Source organism: Trachypithecus francoisi, unplaced genomic scaffold (assembly GCF_009764315.1).
Source record: "Trachypithecus francoisi isolate TF-2019V2 unplaced genomic scaffold, Tfra_2.0 Lachesis_group5, whole genome shotgun sequence".
Classification (NCBI taxonomy): domain Eukaryota; kingdom Metazoa; phylum Chordata; class Mammalia; order Primates; family Cercopithecidae; genus Trachypithecus; species Trachypithecus francoisi.
Window position 1 is genome coordinate 34,000,003 of NW_022681470.1, and position 23,305 is coordinate 34,023,307.

General features: G+C 44.0%; 1 protein-coding gene across 1 annotated transcript in view; it reads left to right on the plus strand.

The window, feature by feature from the left end:
* BRINP2 (BMP/retinoic acid inducible neural specific 2) overlaps window positions 1-15,121 on the plus strand; it is a 53,169-nt gene extending 38,048 nt beyond the window's left edge. The window contains exons 4-7 of the mRNA XM_033197464.1: window positions 6,130-6,235; window positions 8,842-9,078; window positions 11,248-11,470; window positions 13,077-15,121. Of these exons, the coding sequence (XP_033053355.1) occupies window positions 6,130-6,235; window positions 8,842-9,078; window positions 11,248-11,470; window positions 13,077-14,193 (1,683 nt within the window). The 3' untranslated portion in view covers window positions 14,194-15,121. The remainder of the gene's footprint in view (window positions 1-6,129; window positions 6,236-8,841; window positions 9,079-11,247; window positions 11,471-13,076) is intronic.
* Window positions 15,122-23,305: the final 8,184 nt, after the last annotated feature.

Sequence of the window (23,305 nt, forward strand, 5' to 3'; positions counted from 1 at the left end):
TGTGTGTCATCTTCCTGCTTCCCTAGTTGGAAATCTTTTATTTATTCCATACTTTTCTGTACCTCGATGACTTTAACTTACATGTAACTTCGGCTTGCTATGGAGTTGACTCTGGCTCTGCTGAATATTTTTCTGTTTTATCTCTTGGTCAGTGCCACCACAGCAGAGATCACTACTTTGTTCATTGCCATGTCCTCGGTTCCTGGTATATTTTAGGTGCCTTATAATTGTTTATTATTTGAATTTTATGAGTATCTACAATCACCTTTTAAATTTTTTCTTTCAGCATCATAGTTTTCAATTCTCTTGAGAAAGAATCTGGTTCAGAGTCTACCCTTAGTTTAATACAAAGAGTTGGGCTTGCATAGTCTTAACTATGGCTTTCTGGACCCACCTCTTAAGCAAAGTCTGTGGGTGGTGGAGTGAAAGGTGGTTAGACATCCCAAACTACATTTTTTATAGTGCCTATGAATGTACTTTCCAGAATTAGAGCCACTGCCCGTCTCTTCAAAGAGGTCATCATCCTTGGAAGCCACTTTTTGAAGATTGTCCAAGAACACATTGAAAGTGAGATGAATATTCAGCTTCCACTGGGCTGACTGATCTGGAAATTTTTTTCTGTCTGGGAGTACAATGGGTTCTCCCCCTAGGAAGAAAACCATGAAAAAACAAGGATGAATTTGTATTTTCTTCAACCTTCATCTCTTCAAGTTTTCATATTTACATAACTTAGCAAGGTCTAGAGACCTGATGTGGCCTGTTCAAGGACCCATTGCTAGACTAAGGAGCAAAGGTGTGTGTTGGCATCCCACCCCACAGTTCTGCTCACTTTATGGGAATGACTTGCCCATTTTGTCCTGGCAGTAAGGTTCTCTGCCAGGGAACATTTCTTTGCTCTCACACACTTAGTACTTATAGATCCATATAACAAAGGCCAATACACACAGCAGCACATCCTTCCTCGCTAACATTCTTTTGTTGGTGCTACAGTACCTGCCACCTACCTCCCCCTATGAATATGCCTCAGCAGCTGGCTTCCAGCACATTCATTACTCTTGAGAGAGGTGGCTGGAGTTGGGACGGGGGATTTTGCTTACCTACTCTGCCTTGGTAGAGGAAAAGTTCTCTAGTATATCTGCCTGTTTCTTGTTCCCCTAAGAAGATGTGTACTTACTACCCTTTCTTAGCAACTTCTTTGCACTAACATGGACATACGCACCTTTTTGTTTATTGATATATTCCTTAAGACCTCACTGAACATCCCTCTCTGTTGGAAGGTTTACCCGAATTGGCACACACCTCTATTGCAGAAATTGTCAAATTACATTGAGGATGTTTACATGCCTATCTCCCTCCTGACACGTACACCCACGATGACACCAGGTCTTAGAGCAGCAGAGACTCTGTGGCAGATACACAGCTCCAGGTCCCTTTAGAGTGTTGTCTGGCATGTGGCGAGGTGAAGGCAGACTTACATGGTTTAGTGGGAAACAAACTTACTCAAGTAAGAAGACTTGGGATTGGTTTTGGCTTTGATGCTGTCTATTTCTATGACCTTGGGAAGTCATTGAACTCTATTTCTCTCATCCATGATACATATTACCAACTATCTGACTCACCTGCACACAGGGCTTACATTCAACTGATATGGTTACATCAGTTTTTAAAATATTGAAACACTTCTATACAGCTGGTGAATAGTCTTCACTCCAACCCCCATGTACTGCCCTAACCACACTTACTCCCCTTCTGTAGCCCCCAGATTTCCTTTTGATGGTAACCAAAAGGAGAGTATACCTCAGGAGGCCTCTAGAGCCCTGCCCTGGCACTAGGGCTGCCATCCCTTCTGATGAGTCAATGCACTTCTGTTCTACCTGCTGATAAATACTGTGAATGTCACTCTTGGCTCTGCCATAGGGTTGGGGTGTCACCAAATTATACAGAGCACATGCAAACACTTTGCACACTGTGAAGGGCTGTATACATAGACATCCTGTCCATAATTCCCCAGAAGGGATTAGAGCCACAAAGGAGGGAAGGGGCTTGCTTCTAAATTACAGTTCACCCTGTATTTAGTTGAAGGCTGAGGAAGGACTTGGTGGGGAGGGCTTGACATGCTCACAAGCTGACTGAAGGGAGTTCACACAAAAGTTCAGGTGGACCCCAGGATGAAAAAGAGTGTTTCTCACAAAACCTCCTTAAAAGTGACTTGTCCAAATTCCTCGCTGCAGCAGCCTGGGATTCAGTTTGCAGCTCTTTTAAGCACATACACTATCAGCTCTGTTCTCCCATCCCAGCCCGATTGCTCACAATTAGAAGCCCATTTCACTCGGCTCTTAGTTTGCAGGTGTCTCCTTAGGTAGGACAAGAGCAGCCTGGAAGTGGAAGGTGGAGGGTGGGGAGAGGAGACTGGCTGTAATGAGGGTTTGCACGATCTGGTATTTATGGAAAATTTGATGTGCTAATGAACCTGAGGTCCATCAGGGCTTTCTCAAGGCAGGATGGTCTCTGTCAACAGACCAGTTAGCACACAATTGTTGGCCCTTTCTGAAAGCTTATCTGAGGCATTCTTTGAACAGTGTGTGCCTGAGTGAACTGCACTCTCCATTACTGTATAGGCTCTCTTTATAATCTGCCAAAGCTGTCTGCCTCTTCTACAGAGAAAAGTGCAGGATTCTCTTGAACAATCCTCCAGAGATGCTGAGGTTTTCCTCACTTTGGGGCGAGGGATTGGGGGTGTCTCAGCCTATTCTGCTTACTCAAGTCAGTACTCAGGCAAAAACTGCAATGGGTCCCTCTCCAGCTCCCTCTATTCTTTTCACCTCCTTACTTCTGAAGGTAGAAGACAGCATCTCAGAGCAGAATAGCAATGAAAAGCACTATGACTTTGGGAACTAGTGAAACTTGAGTGGGCCTTCCTCACTCTTCAGGTTCTTCACTCTAACAGGAAATGAGCATAAGGATCATGTTATTTTTCTCCTAATTCCCATCCTTGTGCCACAATTAAAGTGAAGTTACTCACACCCTTTCAATGACTTACCTAATTGATTGTCCTCTTGTGGAACTGACCTTTAGAAACAGCAGAGTAAAGGTCAGAAAATTGAATCAAAGATAGCCCAGCATGATGAGCAAGATAATGGTGGTTGGGGGAGGGGGGGTGGGGAGCAGATGCATTGGTGGCAGGTAGGGATGGGGGAGGGAGAAGGGGAAGGAAAGGAAAGCTCCTATTGTGGCTGTTCTCTAGCCTGTCCTCCTCTTTGGGTCACATCTTATTCCCACTTAAGGCTTGTTAACTTCCTTCTTTCCTGGACCTGGTTGGTGAGTGACCAAGTCGAGAGTAAGTGGATGGAAAAGCCAGTGATGATGGAGTGGCCAGCTTACCTGTAGGTAGGGACAGGCAAGCCTCCAAATACCATATCCCTGTGTCCTACCTCTGTCCTTCAGCCGACCCTAACCTAGAGGGGCAAACTTCCTCAGAGTAGCTGGGACAGTCATTGGCCATGGCTCTTCATAGGGGGAGTTCGACACCATAAAGAAAGTGAAGACTTCATCTTGAAATGAGGCTGCCTCCGCTTCCCAAGTACAGTCTGACCAGTAGTCAATCACCCACTCACCCAATAAAGAAACATGATTCAGCACCTGTGTCCACATGTGGAGGGAGGCAGGCTCATGTGTAACAGCGAAAACACTGGGATTATTTAAGTACATTTCTACTTGTCTCTAAGCTCCTTACTGGTCATAACTATGTCTTATTCATCTGTGAGTTCCGGATGCTCCTTGAATATTTGTTAAATGAACAAATGAGTAAATAAAAGAATGAATGAATGAGCCAAATAAATCTTCTCCTTGCAGGTGACTGTATGACCTGGAATAAGTCATTTAACTTATCTGAGCCTTGGTTTCCTGGTCTGCATTGTAAGGATAATCAAACTGATCTGAAGTCAGTATAATTTGTTTTGCTCAATGTTAACATTCTGAGGAGAGAGCAGATCACTAAAATATTTTGGGTGGACTGGTCTGTTTAGAATACTTGTGTTTGACAGTGATGTCATGTAAAGGATTTAGACTCTCTCTTCTGCAGTCCTTTGACTTGCCTGCTCAGGAGACAAAAAGGTATTGAACTGGAGTCTAAGGACTGTAAAGTTAGAATCCTGTTTCTGCTACTCATCAGCTCTGTGGTCTCAAGGACTATAACTCTCTGAACCTTACTTTCCTCCTTGGAGAGTGATAGTAATGAGATTTGTTCTGGTGAGTTCTTGGGAAAGTTAAGTAGGATGCTCTTGGAGGAAGAATTTGGAAAACTGTAGAGAAGCTTCCCTGCCCCTGGCGTGGCCTCGGTCTAGTTCTCCCTGCTGCCTCTCACGCTCTGTGCCTATTGCTACCCCTTGGTATTTGTGTGGAGTTACCCTTCTTTATTCAATTTCCCCTCCCTTCCCTGCCACCCCTACTCATTCTTGAAAAGGAATTCATGGCTTACTTCCTTCATAAAGCATTCATGGATTACTTCAAGCTACAGGAATCCCTCCTGCCTCTCTCCTGACTGTTTTTGCTCAGCATGACGTAATCTCTCACTTTATCACTCTGCTCTATGTGTGTTTTTTAAACCTAGGTCTACTAAACTCCCTTGAAGAATGTCCCTTACACTTTCATATTCACAATGGTAACAAGGCAGGGTGTTAGACACAGGCACTATGCACTTCCAAGCCTGTGTGCTGCAGAGATCACACTGTCCCTTCTCCTTTTCCTCGTAGTACATTTCCTCTCTTCCCACCTGTCCACTCCTACTTCTCCTTAGCGACCAACAAGATGGTGCCTCTTCTGCTACTTCCTCTCTTGTTTCCCTCTGTTTAGAGCTGTGCTTCCTTAGAGCTCATCATGATGCGGGCTTCTACCGTGACTTGGATGTCTGTCAGTCAGCTGTGTATGCACCTACCTCCCCCACAGGTTATGACTTCCTGGAGGATGCAGTACATGATGTGTACATTGTTGCACACACCTCCCTACCCTGAAAAGCCTGGAACATATTATACGTGCATTCTCTTGTTTATTGAGTACCTACTATGTGCCAGAACCTGTTAATTGCTGTCAACAACATGGGGAGCAAAATAAATATGAGCTTCCCTCTTTGGAGCCTATAGTGTGTAGGATCCAGACATGGATCACATTCTTGCAGAAAGGGATGCAAAACTGCAACTCCTGTGCTTACTGCAAAGTAGGGGGGAGCTGAAACCAGAAGAGGAGGTCAGAGGTGTCAGAGTGGGCTTCCATGATGAACTTCAGGAAAGGTGCTCTATAAATGTTTGAAGAATTGTATGGAATTAAACAGTGGCTGCTCAATAAATACTCGTTGATTGGTTGATTGATTGTTAGCAAAGCCTTCAGAGATCCTGAGAAGAAAGGGCCTCAGGTCCCCATCATTCTTATTACATAATTATTTCAGTGCATTTAAAGCTTCCCATTTTTCATCTTATACTTTAAACATCAGGGAAAACTGATGGGCCAACTTTATAATATTTTAAAATGACTCTATGGTGTTTTGGAATATTACATGGCTATAAGAGTTTATGTATATTTAATATATGTATTAAAATATGCAGTAAGCCCATGGCTGATTTTCTCTAAGGACGTCTCAGTGCCGAGGTGGGACTTAAATGTTTAATACTAATACTAATACTCATAACTCATATTTCTCTAGTGCTTTTCATCTTTAGGATCCATAAAGCCTGTGAGTACCACAGCAAGTGGATGCAGCTGGGCTTGCCAGCAGGCTGACAGGGACCACATATGGCCTCTTGCCTTCTTCTGGAGGGAGAAGGGGTGACTCGAGCTTAAGGTTTCACTCCTTCTCCAGCATTCTCCACCTTTCCAGACACAAATTCCCTTTGGCTCTCTCTGAAAGGCTCTCAATTACATACAACTGCTGCTGCTAGCCATATGTAACAGACACTCACTGCCTCAGGACAAGGAAGAAAGTGACTTTCTACCTCTGGAGTACGAAAAGGCACGTATCACTGCTGTAGCTGGTCGAGGACAGGATGTGGAGCTGGAGATGGAGCAGCTGGAGAAGGGAAGTACAAAGGGAGTCTCCACTTGTTATCTAAACCTACTCCCTACTCCTTCCTTCTCTAGGTCACCGAGACCAGGACCGGTCCTCTGGGCTGCAGCAACTATGACAATCTGGACTCAGTCAGTTCTGTCCTGGTACAGAGTCCAGAGAACAAAGTGCAGTTACTTGGTAAGCAGCACTGTGATAGTTTTCATACCTTTCACACCTAATTAAAAAACAAAAAACACAAAAAACCTAGATCAAATAGCAGGATAAAATTCTGCCTGTTCCATTTGATCAAACCTTTCTTAAGACAAGCACTACCACAAGTTCTGGGACCTGTATTTAACAACTTTCCGTCATGTTTTAAGAAACTTTCCGGTATGGTTTGTCCTATATCCCAGACCTATTGCTCATATCACATGACACCTCAATCATCCCACTTCACATTCCGTCTCAAGTCCTCTGTCACAATCCTATAAGGAACAGCATACCCATCCTTATAAGCCTTTACCTAGTTCAATGATCTTCATTTCCCAGAAAACCTTCTGCTTTATCCCAAAGACACATTGAGGAAAAGTTGGCCTTTACAGAGTGGTTATAAGACTACCATCCAGCTCAACTAAGAACTATACAAAGTGGGGAACCACTACTTACTGGAACCACAGTTTGAACGTGGCTGCTGCTTTCTGTTATCTGTCTGTGATCTTGCAAATGGGTGATTCAAAGTCAGGAGATGAGTTTGAGAAGAATAAGAATTTGATTTGAGACAGAACAAGCAAAACTGTGAAAGAAAAGGGAAAGAAAACCACACTAACTCTGGAGGCTGGGGGCTCAGGGGAGATGTGCATCTCTTGCTCTCTGTTCCCCACAGGCATCCTGGGGGCAGGGCTATGCAAACTGATTCAGTGGGAAAACTTTATTTTTCTCATGGCCTAACTGAATTGTACTCTTTTTAAGATATGACTGTCTCAGCATTACAAATCAATAACCCTCACCCAGGATCTACGATTACAAATTCCAGGCAACCTGAGTCAAATGCGACCCAGCAATGCTTTAGGAATAAAGAAATATATAAGAAAGAGGACTAAAAACTCATTTATTTAGAGCTAACTAAGGCAATTAGCATTCCTCTTCACTGAGGTCCCTGGATGGGCTGGGTTTGTGTCTGGAAAGTAGCAGTGAGTGAAGTTCAAAATGTCTAGTTGTTCATTTGGAATAGTTTATGCTATTTAATTTTATAGCCCATCACTCATGCAGACATTTCTCGGGGCACTTATTTTATAGCATCGGAAGTGTTCTGGTGAGGAGGAGGGATGTGATGGGGGAGGTGAAAGGAAAGGACTTGGAGAGGGTGAGTGCTGAAAGCAAGCATGTGGACGGGGTGTGTGGGGAGAACAACTCAAATGCCACAGTAGGCACAGTGCCAAGAAAGGAAAATTTAGGGGCAGTTCAGAATTGGAGGTAGACCTCAAGAAAGAACAACAAACACCCACTGCTGCTGGCAATTTTAAGTTATATTTTGAGGTCTGCTGAGACTGGGATACATACTTTGAGTTCTCTGGTTTCCTGCCAAGGACAAGGTCAAGGGCCTAAAAATAAACAGCTGGCAGACATTTGAGGAAAGAGGAGCTCACCATATCCAGAAGTTCTCATATTGCTCACTTTCCTGGCACAAGGTTTCACAATGTCCCTACTGGGGGACTCCTGCAGATCTGACCTCGAACGTGGCCCAGACTGCATCCAAAGGCATGCCTACCCTTTGTTCATCCTTTGGTAAGCTTCCAGCAGCCGCCTTGTGAGTGGCTTGAAGCCAACTAGGAGTGTGTTCTGCTGTAGGTAAACTGGTAGTTACTGCAGTTGGGCGAGAAAACTGAAGCTCAGAGCAATTTAGTGCATTGTATCCAAGATCAGAAGCTAATTGGAAGAGAGCTGAGAGCCATTCATATCTATCCCAGCATGACTGATCTCAGGGCATTGACCACCATCCCACCTTCAAATCTTCTTAAGAGTTAAATCCTATTGAAATAGGACAGGCAGTCCCAGTTATATAGTACTAGCTGATGAGACAAGGGCAGGATCTGAAACTAAGCAGATTCTATGAGTTCTGTGATTTGGGCAGGTCACTGTGGTCTTAGGGCTTGGATTTCCTTACCTATAAAAACCTCAGTATGAGCACAAATGTTATTTGCAATCATATATAAAAAGTACTCAACATAGTGCCTGGACACTGTATACCCACAATATCTGTTCCTATCTCTTAACCAGAACAGCTTCCCTGGTCATCAGGGCTGGGGTGGAAGGCTCAGAAGGGTCAGAATTCAACAATGTCCTAGGATGCCTACTGCTAATCTCAGTTAAGTTATAAACAGGAGGATGGCTACAGAAGGCAGGGCAAAAAGCCCATCAAACCTTGTTTTCTCGCCCAAGAGGGCTGTAAGCTCTTCTTTTATCTGAAACATCTTCCCGTTTCCATCCCAGAAATGCTGATGTGTAGCCAATAAGCCTGTGCTTATGATATGCACACTCTCAATTTGGCTGATCTGAGGGGTTTGGCTAAGCCTTGGGCTTTGATGTTCCCATCTGCATTTTCAGATCCTCCCCCATCTGTCACTGGGGCAGCAGTAGCCTTCTCTCCCAACCAGCTCAGCAGGATCAGGCCCTGGGGTGACCATGCTTGGACCCAGGATGCACAAGTCAGCAGAACCCCAGGTGGGGTTCCTGCAGCCTTGGGCATGGAAAACTGAGTCCTCACTGGTTCTTCCCAGAGATTCCTTGACACATACTTTCCCCAGGCCTTCAGGTGCTGCTGCCTGAGTATCTGCGTGAGCGCTTTGTAGCTGCAGCACTCAGCTACATCACATGCAGCTCTGAGGGTGAGCTCGTCTGCAAGGAGAATGACTGCTGGTGCAAGTGCAGCCCCACCTTCCCTGAATGCAACTGCCCTGATGCTGACATCCAGGCCATGGAGGACAGCCTGCTGCAGATCCAAGACTCCTGGGCCACTCACAACCGTCAGTTTGAAGAGTCAGGTGAGCAGCCAGCTGACCCAGAATTCCTCCCTGTCAATGAGAGGTGGCTGTGAGGTGCAGAGCAAGAACATGGGGAGAACAAAACTTGAGAGTTGAGGATCCTCATGGGGATCTTGACATGGCCAGTTACTGTGTCTGTAACCTCAACCAGGTTATATCACCACCCTGAGGTTCAAGTGGTTTCATTTTTTTCTAGGACATTGGTATTATGTCCATTTACATAGGTGTATTTTAAGGACTTAATAAACTAAGATAAACATAATTAAGGACATAGACCTTGTTTGTCTTGTTTGCTACTGATTCCACAGTGCCTAGAGCAATGCTTGCACATAAGGTTCACTATAAATATCTGTTGAATAAATGAAGTGCATAGAATGGTTCTAGATGACATCCAATACAATTCAGTTGTTGTTTGTTGCTGTTAAAGCTAATATCAGTTACCTTGAGACCCAGATTCAAGAGAACTAGTTTTGCATCCTTGCCTGGTTTGACAAGCTTTATGACCTTGGATTAGCCGTGCAGCTTCTCAAGGTCTGAGTTTCCTCATCTGAAAAAGAGGGAGGGTGATAATAGTGAATGGAAGGCTCACATGAGATCATGTAGATGAATTCAATGTATAAATAACTCTGCATGGTATATTTGCACATTTCAACACTAAATGAATGATATTTATGTGGATATAGTTCAAAAACATAATATTAAATAAAACAAAGCAAGACAAAAAGGTTACATTATATATATATTTATATAATATCTTCATATAATACTATAATTTATTAAATATAATACATGTTTAATACTATTTGTATAATGTTTACAAACAGGATACCCAATACATGATACTTTTATGTATCATGTTTTTTGTAGTTTTATGGATAACTACATTTGTAAAAAAATTAAAAATATGTGATAATGGAAAATAAAACATCAAGAGAGTGGTTATATCTGGATAGAGAGAAAGGGAAGTTTAGGGCCCTCATGTGCAGTATATTTGGTTTGCTTTATTTCTTAAAGAAAAAAAATCTGAAGCCAATATGGCAGAATGGCAAAAGCTAGTGGCAGACACATGGGAGTTTGTCTTTTTGTTCTGCATGCTCTTCCATATACTCAAATGTTTTAACTGTGCACATACTAGATGTTAGTGCCATTACTAGGCATGCTTCTCCAGTCTTCTGGGGAAATGAGGAACCAGGTACATGAGAAATCAAAATGAGCTGAGGCCCCAGGGGTTGCCATTTTAAGTCCTGGACTAGGCATTTAGTAGCTAAGGAGAATATCACATTCCAGTCCCCAGCCCCATGCTTTGGGCTATGGTGGTGGGTTATGGTCTGTAACATGACTTTGGGCTTTTACTACTATGAGTTACTGCTAATGAATAAATCAGGGCTCTCTAGACCTCCACCAGAAGACCTGGCAGCTGCAGGTCCCAAGGAAAAGGAGAGCAATGCACAGAAACCTGCACATGAGTTCAGAAGCCATGGTATGCCCAGGAAGCTCTAAGGAGAACCTAGACTCAGCAGGATCTTAGAAGCAGTAGGCAGATTGCTCCTAAATTTGCTGTAGGGCAGAATGGGTATCTGCCCAAGAGCTGAAGCTGAAGCTGAAAAGAGAAGAAGAGTATCTTAGACAGTCAGAGAGGAGGACATGGATGGGAGAGGCTGGTCTCAGGGACTGGAGGATTTCTAGAAAGAGTTCTGAGCTAGGTGCTGCATCTTCTCTGGGCCTACTTGTGCCAGTCTGGGTGCACACTCACCTTCACGAGGGCCCCACATGTTCCGTGTGGGTGTTGTGGTGCTATTGAAGAGGATTGGCCTTGAGATAGTGTTGTGGATGTCTCAGAAGGAAGTATAAAGGGGGAAAGAGATGCATCCAATGTCATTTGCAATAGCAGGAGCTCTGGCCCCTCTGAGGGAGGCAGAGATCTATTTTGAAATTCAGAGGCATAGGGGTAGAAAAGATGAGAAAATTCCCGAGGCCATATTTTACAACTTGTTAATTATTTCTCAATAAAGGTGTTGATTTTTTAAAAAGCACCTGGGAGAATGGGTGTGCAGCCTCCTTCCTCATGCAGTAACTGTGAAGGGCCCTGGATCTGGACAGTGTCCACCTGTCCTTACCAGAGCTCTGCATAGCTGCCCCTCAGCTCAGGTCCTGTGTTCTTGTTCACAGAAGAGTTCCAGGCCCTGCTGAAAAGGCTGCCCGATGACCGGTTCCTGAACTCCACAGCTATCTCCCAGTTCTGGGCCATGGACACCAGCCTTCAGCACCGCTACCAGCAGCTGGGAGCTGGCTTGAAAGTGCTGTTCAAAAAGACCCATCGGATCGTCCGCCGGCTCTTCAACCTCTGCAAGCGCTGCCATCGCCAGCCTCGCTTCCGCCTGCCCAAGGAGAGGTGAGCACCCCCCGGATGCTAGAGCAGAGCTCAGCACCTCCCCCGACAGCTGCTGAGGCCAAGGAGAACCCTCTGTCCAATGTAGGGGATCTGGGAGTGGTGACTCACACATAGCCTTCCAGTTATCTCAGCCTACTCATGTGTGTCATTCTCAGCTGTGAGTTGTGTCTGAAATGAGACAGAGAAAAAAAAGATGGGCTGATTTTACTTTTATCTAAATTATACTGATTCAAATGTTATTCTAGTAATACTCTAATTCTCATTTACTGATTTCCTTTTTAATAAGTCTAAGAAAAAAAGGGATGGAGTTAAATTTCATCCAGCTATTGCATCTGATGAAAAACACACACACTGGCTTGTGTCAAACAAATGATTCGGCTCTGGGTCACAGGAGGAAAGAAAGTGGAGACCTGCACCCTCAGGGATAGAGTGGGGCTGTATCGTTACAGGCATCCACTTGTTCCTCCACTCATTCATGTATTTATTTGACAAGTTTTTGAATCCATATTCCATGCCTTACTATTAAGCTGCAGGGGTATTCATGAATTGGAAAGATTTAACAAACAGAAACATAAAAACTAGAAAATTATAACTATATGGCAACCACTTAAATTTATGGTGGTGGAACATAAATTAAAGGGATAGTCTCCTAGAGGTAAAAACCAGAAAGGAAAGCTTCCTTGGAGAAGAAAGTCTTGGAAGAGAGGGAAATTGCTCTGGTACACGTGAGGTAGGACAGTCTTCCAAGTCAAGGAGGCCACCTTCACAGCCAGCAACCCAGTGGTGCAGCTCTATCAGAGGCACAGGTAAGAAGGGAAGCATACAAAGAAGAGGTTTGGAGAGGAGTTCATTTATTCTTCTTTCAACAAATAATGATTAAACGCTTACCATGCATAGAAACAATTCTCATTTCTGAGAAGCTGTTGGTCTCAAGACAGTGTTCCTGCTTTCATGGTATTTATTAACAGGGAAGCAGTTTATAAACAATAAATAAATAATTTCAGATACTGATAATTGTCATGGATTGAATAAAACAGGGTGATGTGATGGAGAGTGGGTGCAGTGGTTCTTCTGGCAGGGACATCAGGGTAGACTTCTTTGAAGAGGTAACATAAGAGCTAAAATCAAAATTTTAAGAGAATCAGCCATAGAAAATTTCTGCTCTTGGTGGAGGAGTGAGAGGAGCAGAGAGAAGAGAAAGGACAGAAACCTTGAAGAGGGAATGAAAGTTGGCAAGAAGTTAGAAGATTTGAAGAGCCATCTTATTTAGAAGACTGAAAACAGATTTGACACAAAAGATGCTGGAGATCCTCTGTAAGTTTTTGAATAAGGGAATGAAGTAGGACTTGGGAGAGATGAGCCTAGTTGCTCTCAGTACAAGTTGGGTGTCCAGTATTTCTGGTGCTGACCCATCAGACACAGAACGCTAGGCTTTGCTCAATTAGTCCAAAGTAGTAAAGTAGAGTTTCCGCCACTCAGAGATCTCAGGGATTTTATCTTCCTCATTGCCTTCTATGCCTAGTGGTCAGTGTCTTGCTACTCTTAGGGAGGGTGTCAGTGTGTGACTTCTTTTCACTCTTACTTCATTTTATCTCTGCTCCCAAAGGTCCTTGTCCTACTGGTGGAACCGAATCCAGTCCCTCCTCTACTGTGGGGAAAGCACCTTTCCTGGCACTTTCCTGGAACAGAGCCACAGCTGCACCTGCCCTTATGATCAATCTTCCTGCCAGGGCCCCATCCCATGTGCCCTGGGCGAAGGGCCCGCGTGTGCCCACTGTGCTCCAGACAATAGCACACGCTGTGGGAGCTGCAATCCAGGCTATGTGCTGGCCCAGGGGCTGTGCCGGCCAGAGGTGGCTGAGTCCCTGGAGAACTTTCTTGGGCTGGAGACAGACTTGCAGGACCTGGAGCTAAAGTACCTGCTGCAGAAGCAGGATAGCCGCATTGAGGTACACTCCATATTCATCAGCAATGACATGCGGCTGGGCAGCTGGTTTGACCCTTCCTGGAGGAAGCGCATGCTGCTCACCCTGAAGAGCAACAAGTACAAACCTGGGCTGGTGCACGTGATGTTGGCCTTGTCCTTGCAGATCTGTCTCACCAAGAACAGCACCCTGGAGCCTGTCATGGCCATCTATGTCAACCCCTTTGGGGGCAGCCACTCTGAGAGCTGGTTCATGCCTGTGAATGAGGGCAGCTTTCCTGACTGGGAAAGGACTAACGTGGATGCAGCTGCCCAGTGCCAAAACTGGACTATCACCTTGGGGAATAGGTGGAAGACTTTCTTTGAGACAGTTCATGTTTACCTACGGAGCCGCATCAAGTCCCTGGATGACAGCTCCAATGAGACAATCTACTATGAGCCCCTGGAGATGACTGATCCCTCTAAGAATTTGGGTTACATGAAAATTAACACCTTGCAGGTCTTTGGCTACAGCCTGCCCTTTGACCCAGATGCTATCCGGGACCTAATTCTCCAGCTGGACTACCCATATACTCAAGGTTCCCAGGACTCTGCACTCTTGCAGCTCATTGAGCTCAGGGACCGGGTGAACCAGCTTTCTCCACCTGGCAAAGTCCGACTTGACCTTTTCTCCTGCTTGCTCCGGCATCGGCTCAAGCTGGCCAACAATGAGGTGGGCAGGATCCAGTCCTCCCTGAGGGCTTTCAATTCTAAGCTGCCAAACCCTGTGGAATATGAAACCGGCAAACTCTGTAGCTAATGGGTGGCCCACTTCAGCACTGGGCAAGGACGGGATCCATGAATCCGGGGTATAAAGATAATCTAAGCCCTCACCTTAGTGCCAACAGGGTATGCACTTTCAGCATCCAGCAGATGGGACCTTCAGCATCCAGCAGATGGGACCTCGAGGCTCGAGCTGAAGCAGGCGCGAGAGAGACAGCTACCGTGCACACGCGCGTACACACACACACACACACACACCCTACACACACTGGCACAGGGAGGCTACAGCTCAGCAGCCTCGGATCTGTAAAGTTGATCGGTGCTTTCTAAAATGAATGCAATTGAAAGAAAGGAGCCAAGGAAGAGATTAAGAAAAAGAACCAGCCGAACCATGAAACAAACAAAAATCCTTAAAAGTGATTCTTGTCATTCAAGAAAGCAAGAGGGGACAACAATGGGAGGGGTCGGAGCTCTTCCTCCCCCTCTGTGGAGTCACTTTTGTATTCTTTTTAACCAGATTTCTTAAAATGTTGTTGTTTTGTGAATTCTGACATTGGTTCTTACTTTTGTATGCTGCCTCCTCTGTGCCCTCCCAAATGCTGACTGGGAAACATGAGAAGTACAACCAACAGAGGAACGAGCGCCAAGGGCAGGCAGCGGCCTCCTTGCTCCCCTCCCTTACTCCTCCTTCTCTGCTGCCTCCTCCCCTCACCAAGTTTCAGGGCCCTGGATTGTTACCAGTTCCCCTTGTGGTTCCTTCAGAGCTCCTTTCCAACAGCATCTCTCTGTCCAAGAAAGCAGCTCTATCAAGTTAGAAAGAGAGAGAGAGACAATGTATAGGAAAATGTTCTTTTTTAAAAAAAAAAAATAACAAAAAAAAAAATTATTTATTTTGTGATTGTTTTCCTTGTCAATCTGCTCCAACCACCTGAACATCTAAGTAAACATTTACCTGGTTTAATATATTTTTGGAAAGGCCTTTTTTAGTGGGAAAAATGAGAGAAAAAAGAAAAAAAGAGAGTATTGTTCCCTGGGTTACCTGGATTTTTCTTTTTAATTGCTATTTGCATGACACAAGGGTGTCCATGAAGCAGAGATAGTACTGTGTGGGAGGCTGGTTGATTGACAGATACACAAGTCACACAAGGGATTGAGTGCCTGTGTTGACTGGGGTGTGAGGGGTGTATGAGAGAGAGAGATTAAATGAGAAGTGAGGTAGAACTATCCCAGAGAGTTATCTCACTACACTCCCACCACCTTTTTTTCTCTCTGGGTGTGAGGGCTAACATGGGTCCTCAAACCAGGATTTCCCACGATGGGGAGAGTAGTTAAAAAGGCCTTGCTTCAAAGAGGAACTGCAGTCTTTGCACTGGGCAAAGTCCTGCTAAAGGGGCTCCTGTTTGCCGACACTGCTGCAGACATCAGAATTCCCGATATGCTGCATCTTGTGGTCTGGGATCACCCTTTGAGAAAACTGGGACAGACGGAAATGTAGCATCGGCTCCCTCCATTCTGTCTGATTACCACATTCCCAACCAAATAGCAGCTTTGACATATAGGACACAGAACAATGCATCCTTTTCTCCTAGTGCCTCCCTCCAGGTGGAATGAGAATCACTTCATAGCATCTCTTCTTCTCTGTCTATGCTTCACATTCCAACCACAATGCATAGGCCTGACAACCCCCATTTTATTCAGGAGAGAGTCACCACATAAATATGAAGTATCTCATTTCCTACCTGTGGTATATATCTCAGTTGGCATAAAGTGAAATGGAAGACAATGAGACAATGATTATGTCTCTCTGCCCGCGGGGCCTTCTATGTTTATTATTGCATGTGGAAGAATTTGACATTATATTTAATCATTGCATGGTCTTTCAACCTATAAGAAACTGAAATCCTTGGTAGATAAGCAGCCTGGGGCATTTCTTTCTTCATCATTTTTCTGAAGGCTTCCAGGGTAGAAATACAGAGTGATAGGATGATCTGGGGTGAGCACGGTTATTGGCTGTCTATTTCTAGTTAAAGCCACTGCTTGCTTTGGGAAGTTTGTACAGAGCTCCTCACCCATGGGAGATGGAATAGGCAGATGACACCATCAGCGGGAGTGTTGAGATGTAACCAATGAGGGTGCTTTTGGTGGGAAGGGGGTGACAAGTGGTGGGAAGTCTTTGATACCTTCCAGTGATGGGGTTTGAGTGGCAGATACCGGAGTCTGATTTTAGCGCTCTGAAAGTGTATGTTTACAGGCAGTAGGAGTGGGTGGATAGGGGCTCTTCCTCATTAATTAAAGGTGCACCTTTAGCAAACTGTCAACTGCCAGGTACGGCAATACTCAGAGTGGGGAGGACAGCCATTGAGAATGTACAGTGCACAAGGCAGTGTGGAGCCTCAGTAGCACAAGCGTGACTACCCTAGTGGGAACAGAGTCATCACATGAGGGCTCACATCCCACCTAGGGTATTCCCACAGTTGTGGTGAGGGGTGGGAAACCTCAGCCATCTGTCTTTGTATCAGCGACCAGACTGGGAGAAAATTGCACCTATGGAGTTATTAGTAAGGATGCTGTGTCTATTTCAGAAATATGATATCTGTTGTCTTGGGAGGGTTTCAGGAAGATGATGGTGTGATGTATTGTGGCTTTAGGGAACATATGCATCCATTTCCTAAGCTTTCCACATCTTGCCTGTCTGGAGGTTTAAACTATGAAGCTTAGTGTACCAACTCCATCTAAAAGTACTACTACACATTGGTAAATATTTAGTAGTGCCTTTGATTCCAGATGCAAGTATCGTATTGATAAAGGGCCTAACAAATATTAATTACAGAGGTAGAAATGTCTACATTTGACTTAGTCATCTGTTACCTGTGGTAGATGTCTGATTTGTCTGTTCTGGGACAGTGATAGGGTGCTTGGTGTAGAAGAGCTTGTGTCAAACGAGCAGGCCAAAGACTTTACTTCTAGAACGCAGGTGGAAGAAGAGGGGGTGTAAGGGATGAGTAGCATCCTTTAAGAAGCTTTCAAAGGCTTGAAACCATGAGTTTAGCACAGAGTTTTTTCAGAAAGCTTGGCTAAGAAATGCCATAATAAGAAAAGGCTGTCCTCAGTTGAAACTGTCACCTTTAAAGTCTATAATAACCAAAATATGTGAACCACCTATTCACAGACATAGTTACAAATAAAGAATTGTCATGAATTAGTACTGGATTGTCAATGTTGGTGAACTCATTGTGGAATTAAGAGCAAAATCACAATATACTTCCTACTATGCATTGGATAATAACAATTAGGAATTCAAGTTTTAATTGTAACCCCAAAGAACTACTACATCAAATGCTAATCTGCCCTAATACTTGAGACTAATATTTCTAATACTAAATAATATATTTAATACCTGCTGCTAATAAAATATTGCTACGCTGTGCAAGCACACTCATGCATCAACAGCCAAAAACATAAATGAAGATCACTTCCAATACTGGGTATTACTAATAGTTTAGTTCCAGTTCTTCTGTGTTTTTTTTTTTTTTCTTTATCAAAATATAAAAATAGTGGTCATGACAGGCAAAGCTGCCTTGTAAGTAGACAGAATGTGTTGCCTACATGATATCCTGTCCCAAAATACCACTTGAAAGTCTATAATTTCATCAGATAGGTCTATTCTTTTGCATTTCAGAAAAGTCTCTTTTTGGCCGGGCGCGGTGGCTCAAGCCTGTAATCCCAGCACTTTGGGAGGCCGAGATGGGCGGATCACGAGGTCAGGAGATCGAGACCATCCTGGCTAATACGGTGAAACCCCGTCTCTACTAAAAAAATACAAAAAAAAAACTAGCCGGGCGAGATGGCGGGCGCCTGTAGTCCCAGCTACTCGGGAGGCTGAGACAGGAGAATGGCGTGAACCCGGGAGGTGGAGCTTGCAGTGAGCTGAGATCCGGCCACTGCACTCCAGCCTGGGCGACAGAGTGAGACTCCGTCTCAAAAAAAAAAAAAAAAAGAAAAGTCTCTTTTTAATTTTTTTTTTGGCTATTATATTCTGCATGAAAACTAAAATACCCTGAAAAAGAAATCAGTCTTAGAAGTTAACCCAATGGCAAGATAGAAAATTAGATTTTTAGAGTTGGAAGATTTTTAGAAGTCATCTGGTAAAACAATCTCATTTTTGACATGAGGAAAAAGAGGTTAAAAAGTTGAGAAGTTGGCTGGGCGCAGCAGCTCATGCCTGTAATCCCAGCACTTTGGGAGGCCAAGGCAGGTGGATCACGAGGTCAGGAGTTTGAGACTAGCCTGGCCAGCATGGTGACACCCCGTCTCTACTAAAAACACAAAAATTAGCCGGGCATGGTGGCACGTGCCTGTAGTCCCAGCTACTCGGGAGGCTGAGGCAGGAGAATTACTTGAACCCAGCAGGCGTACGTTGCAGTGAGCCAAAATCACACCACTGCACTCCAGCCTGGGTGACGACAGAGTGAGACTATATTCCCCCTCCTCCACCAAAAAAAAGAAAAAAGAAAAAACTGAGTAGTTTGCCAGGCCTGGTGGCTCACGCCTGTAATCCCAGCACTTTGGGAGGCCAAGACAGGTGGATCATTTGCGGTCAGGAGTTCAAGACCAGCCTGGCCAACACAGTGAAACCCTCTCTACTAAAAATACAAAAACTAGCTGGGTGTGATGGTATGTGCCTGTAATCCCAGCTACCAGGAAGGCTGAGGCAGGAGAATCGCTGGAACATGGGAGGCAGAGGCTGCAGTGAGTCAAGATTGCACTATTTATTGCACTCCAGCCTAGGCGACAGGGTGAAACTCCATGTCAAAAAAAAAAAAAAAAATTGAGAGGTTAAAAAACTTTCTCATGGTTGTGTCTATTATCAGAGCTAGGAATAGAAGTCTCCTCTGGTTCCTTCTCTACCTCTCTTTGCCAGTAAGTGACATTTGGGTCCTAGAGATGACAGGGACCTCGGCCAGGCCTTAGGAGTGTGGGGATGGAAGAGAGAAGGCAGTTTTCCAGGGAGGAGAAGAAGGCTTCTATGAGATGGAGGTATCTTCAAACTTTTCCCTGTAATTGATTTTAGCAAAAATAATCAGCTACTGTGACAAGTGAAAGAAAAGGACTGAAGTTTCACCCCTTAGAAGCTTGAAGCACAGAGTAGGCCTGTTTCCATCTAGGCTGGAAATAGAGTGATTAACTTGCTGGTTTCCTGATGACCACCATCTCAGCTCCATGCTTTTTAATTGCAACATCCTGCCTTCAATTTGTTGCTATTTTCTATAAACCACCAATTGGAGAGTTTGAATGTCATTAAAAATTTGATAATTTCTGAAAACTTCCTCCATGTGAAGTCTAGAGGTGACTGGGTCGCACCAGCATCCAAAGGTCTCGTGCTGTGTAGTTCCTGTGGTCTAGATCTAGGGTCATGGCCAAGGAGAGTAATGAAGTGATACTCTGCTGTATACTAAGAGTCCTGGCTCCTACCAACAGCAAACCACAAAGAGCAAGGGCCAAGGGAGTCATCTTACCCAAGAAACAAAACTGTGTTTTGAACTCCTGGCATGCTTTCCTTCTCTCTAGAACACGCACTATGCATGTTAAGGAGGAAGGATAGGTTGGGAAATTTAGGTAGTGTGATGGCATTAGACACACAGATTTCTTCTGGTTTCTCATTCTGGTGCTGCCGCCAGCCAGCTCTGTAATTGTGAGCAAGGCTCTCCACTTCTCTGACCCCCAGTTTGCTCTCCTATGGAAGAGGAAGTTGGACTTCCCATGCAGGTACTGATTGTACTTCTGTTATCATTTCATGATGTTACAAGCAGTGTGGCACAGGAGACGGTGTAGGATGTAAAGTCAGATCTGGATTTGCATGTTGGATCCACACTTACCATTTAAGTGACCTTTATTTTTTATTTGTCTCATATGTGACTCAACTGCTACATCCTCACCTCCCTAAAATTTTTCATTCCCTTCTCTTCCTGAACATTCACCTCCTTGCATATGTTTTCTCCATACTCCCCAACATCCAGAATGTGTCCCTTCAACTCTCTAAAACTCAATCAATCTTCCTTCCTTCCTTCCTTCCTTCCTTCCTTCCTTCCTTCCTTCCTTGATAGGCACTAGGCTAGGTGCAGGATATTCAAAACTCTATAAAACATGTTTCCAGACCAGAAACAATTGTGCAACATGATGTGGGGTGGGGAGCGGGGCAGTGGGATGTATGAACAATTCAGAGTGGCGCATTCTTAGTAGGGGCGTACAAAGTATTGATGGAGCATAGAAAGAGAGCATGTCACTCCCTGGAAGAGACTCTAATGGTATTTGTTGTGAGCCTTCTAATAAAGCGGGAGCAATGTCCCAAGTATCCAGATCCTTTACATCTCAGTAGAGGGAAAGACTTAAAATATAACAAGTGCATCCCTTCTCAGAGAGCAGAAAAGAGCAATAACAGCAGCAGAGCCCCCATTGAAGCCACGCACTATGTGTTGGGTGCCCTAATTTCTGACACCTGAGCACCAAGTTAGCACTCATTATTCAGTTCGAGGAATACTTGTGGGACTTCCATGGGAGCTCTGCTTGGTAGATGAGATGCCTCCACTCCTTAAGGTGCAGTGTTGTGCAACCAGTGCTTCCCTGACTTAAATTAACCTGCAGATTCTGACTCACTAAGTCTGTAGTGGGCCCCAGATTCTGCATTTCTAACAAGCTCCCAGGTGATGCTGATGCTGCTGGCCCATGGACCACACTTTGAGGAGCAAGGTCCCAGAGAGTATGCTGTTATATTCCTGCAGTACTCAGGGCTCAAAAGTAACAGCTTCACAGGAAGGATAGAGGCTAAGAAACCAAAGGGTCAATTGCTGGCTCTGAGGTGGTGACTTCACTTATGAAAATCTTGGTGCTCTACTGGCCTTTATTTTCTTAACCAATGAGAAGCCAAGTGTCTGACATACACAAATGGAGTGAGAATAGGGAGCTGAGAGAAAAGAAAGGAAACTTAACTAAGTCAAAATTCTGAGGGCTCTGAGCTAGCTTGCTTATCAATGTGTGTTTAAAGATAAGCAGCCCCAAGGACTGGCTGAATTATGCTGGCTGAATAAAGGTCTTTTCCCCCAAGCGTATCAAAGCAAATATGTTCAGAAGTGGAACAGCAAGTATCTGTCACTCTACGAAAACATACATCAGATGAGGTGATTAAATCCACACCAACAACATACAAGCACCCAGAACTCCCAGACTTTAGACTACGTAGGTGCCATGTACCCCCTAGGCACCCCATCTAAAAACTGAAATGAATTAGTTTTGTTTTCAGTTCTATCCTTCTCTCCTCCAACCTGTGTGATTGCCATCCTCGCACCATTAACGAAAACAACTGCCAGAATTTTTGTAGGGTTATTCTTCCAAAGATTTCAGGACTTGGAAGAATGAATCAATCCAAATTATTTATTAAGCATTTTCAGCTAGGAGCTGTGGGAAACAACATAAACATGGGTTGAGTATGTACATTTTCTTAATTCTAAAGGTTTGCAGATGACTTAGAAAATGAAACTTGTGGGGAAGTTCCATGGCTAAGTGAAAGAACGAACAGGATTTAGCATGCTTTCTGGAGCCAGGCTGCTTTGACTCAACCCCATTGCTGCCACTTACAAGATGTGAGGGGCTGGATATGTCATTTAATTTATTTCAGCCTCAGTTTGCACATCGGTAAAAGAACAGCAATGAAGTATGTATCTCTTAGGATATTGTGATGGTAAAATAAGATAAAACATATAAAGAGCAGGGGCACGCTTAGAGCACATGCTCAATAAGTGTAGGGTTTTTCATTCTGTTAGATAGTGTCTATGTTTGAGGAAAAGGCAAGGGAAGGGAAAGGGAGAGAAGGAGAGGGGAGGGGAGGGAAGGAAAGGAAACATCCATATTATCTACCTGCAGAAGCAAACTTCCTGGAAACAGAGGAATTTATCATCTGGGCCCTTACATAAGAGTCATCGGATAATGTAATGAAACAGCTCTTCAATTACAGTTTCATGGAAGACACAGATAAGCCATTGATATAGATATTTTTTATGTAGACCCTCTATTAAAGCAGAGAATATACTATTACAGCATAACTCATTGCTGAAATGAGTTATGCTGTGCCCTGCTGGGTCATGTGGCCTGGGAACATTGTTTTGATGATACAGCTTATTACAGTGATAGAGCTTGGAGTGTCTAAGAAAATGGCTAGTTAACATGCCCATTAGACTGCCTCTTTCAAATAGCACATCTTAAGTGCACTTATGGCAAATACCGGATTGCAGTCAATCCCTGGCAGAATTCTTTGATGAGGAACCAGGGTGCAGTACTGCCATAAGGTTTTTAGATACAGACAGAAGGGAAGCAGAGTTTATATTCCTGTTATAATAGAAGTATAAGAAGTGCATAGGCTGAAAGGTGAAGAATAATGTTCCAAGCAATGGGAGCACCTATGTCTAGGCACATATTCCTAGACACAATGATAAGTCAGCCTGATGTTCTCACATTCCATATCCAGCCTCCTGGGCCAATGCCTTTCATTTCATTCCTCTTTTATAAATAACAGCTTTATGGATATTTAATTCATATACCAAAAATTTCACCCCTTTAAGGTGTACAATTCAGTAATTTTTATTCAAAATGCTGTGCGTAGATTGCCACTATCCAATTCTAGAACATTTATATCACCCAAGAAAGAAATCTTATACCCAGTAGCAATTATTACCCATTATTCTCTAGCCCCCAACCCCTGGCAATCTCTATTTCCTGTCTCTGTGGATTTGCCTATTTCAAACATTTCATATAAATGGAGTCATACACTATGTGGCCTTCTGTGTCTGCTGTCTTTCACTTAGTATAATGTTTTCAAGGTTCATCTATGCTGCAGCATGCATCATAATATCATTCCTTTTTATGACTGAATAATATTCCATTGAATGAATATAGCACATTTTTGTTTATTTATTCATCAGATTATGGTTATTTGTATCGTTTACACTTTTTGGCTATTATCAATAATGCTGCTGTGAACATTTTTGTTTTCAGTTGTTTGGGGTATATGCCTAACATGGAATTACTGGGCACCATGGAACTCTATAATATTTTAAGGAACCGTCAGTCCATTTTCCAAAGCAGCTGCACTATTTTAC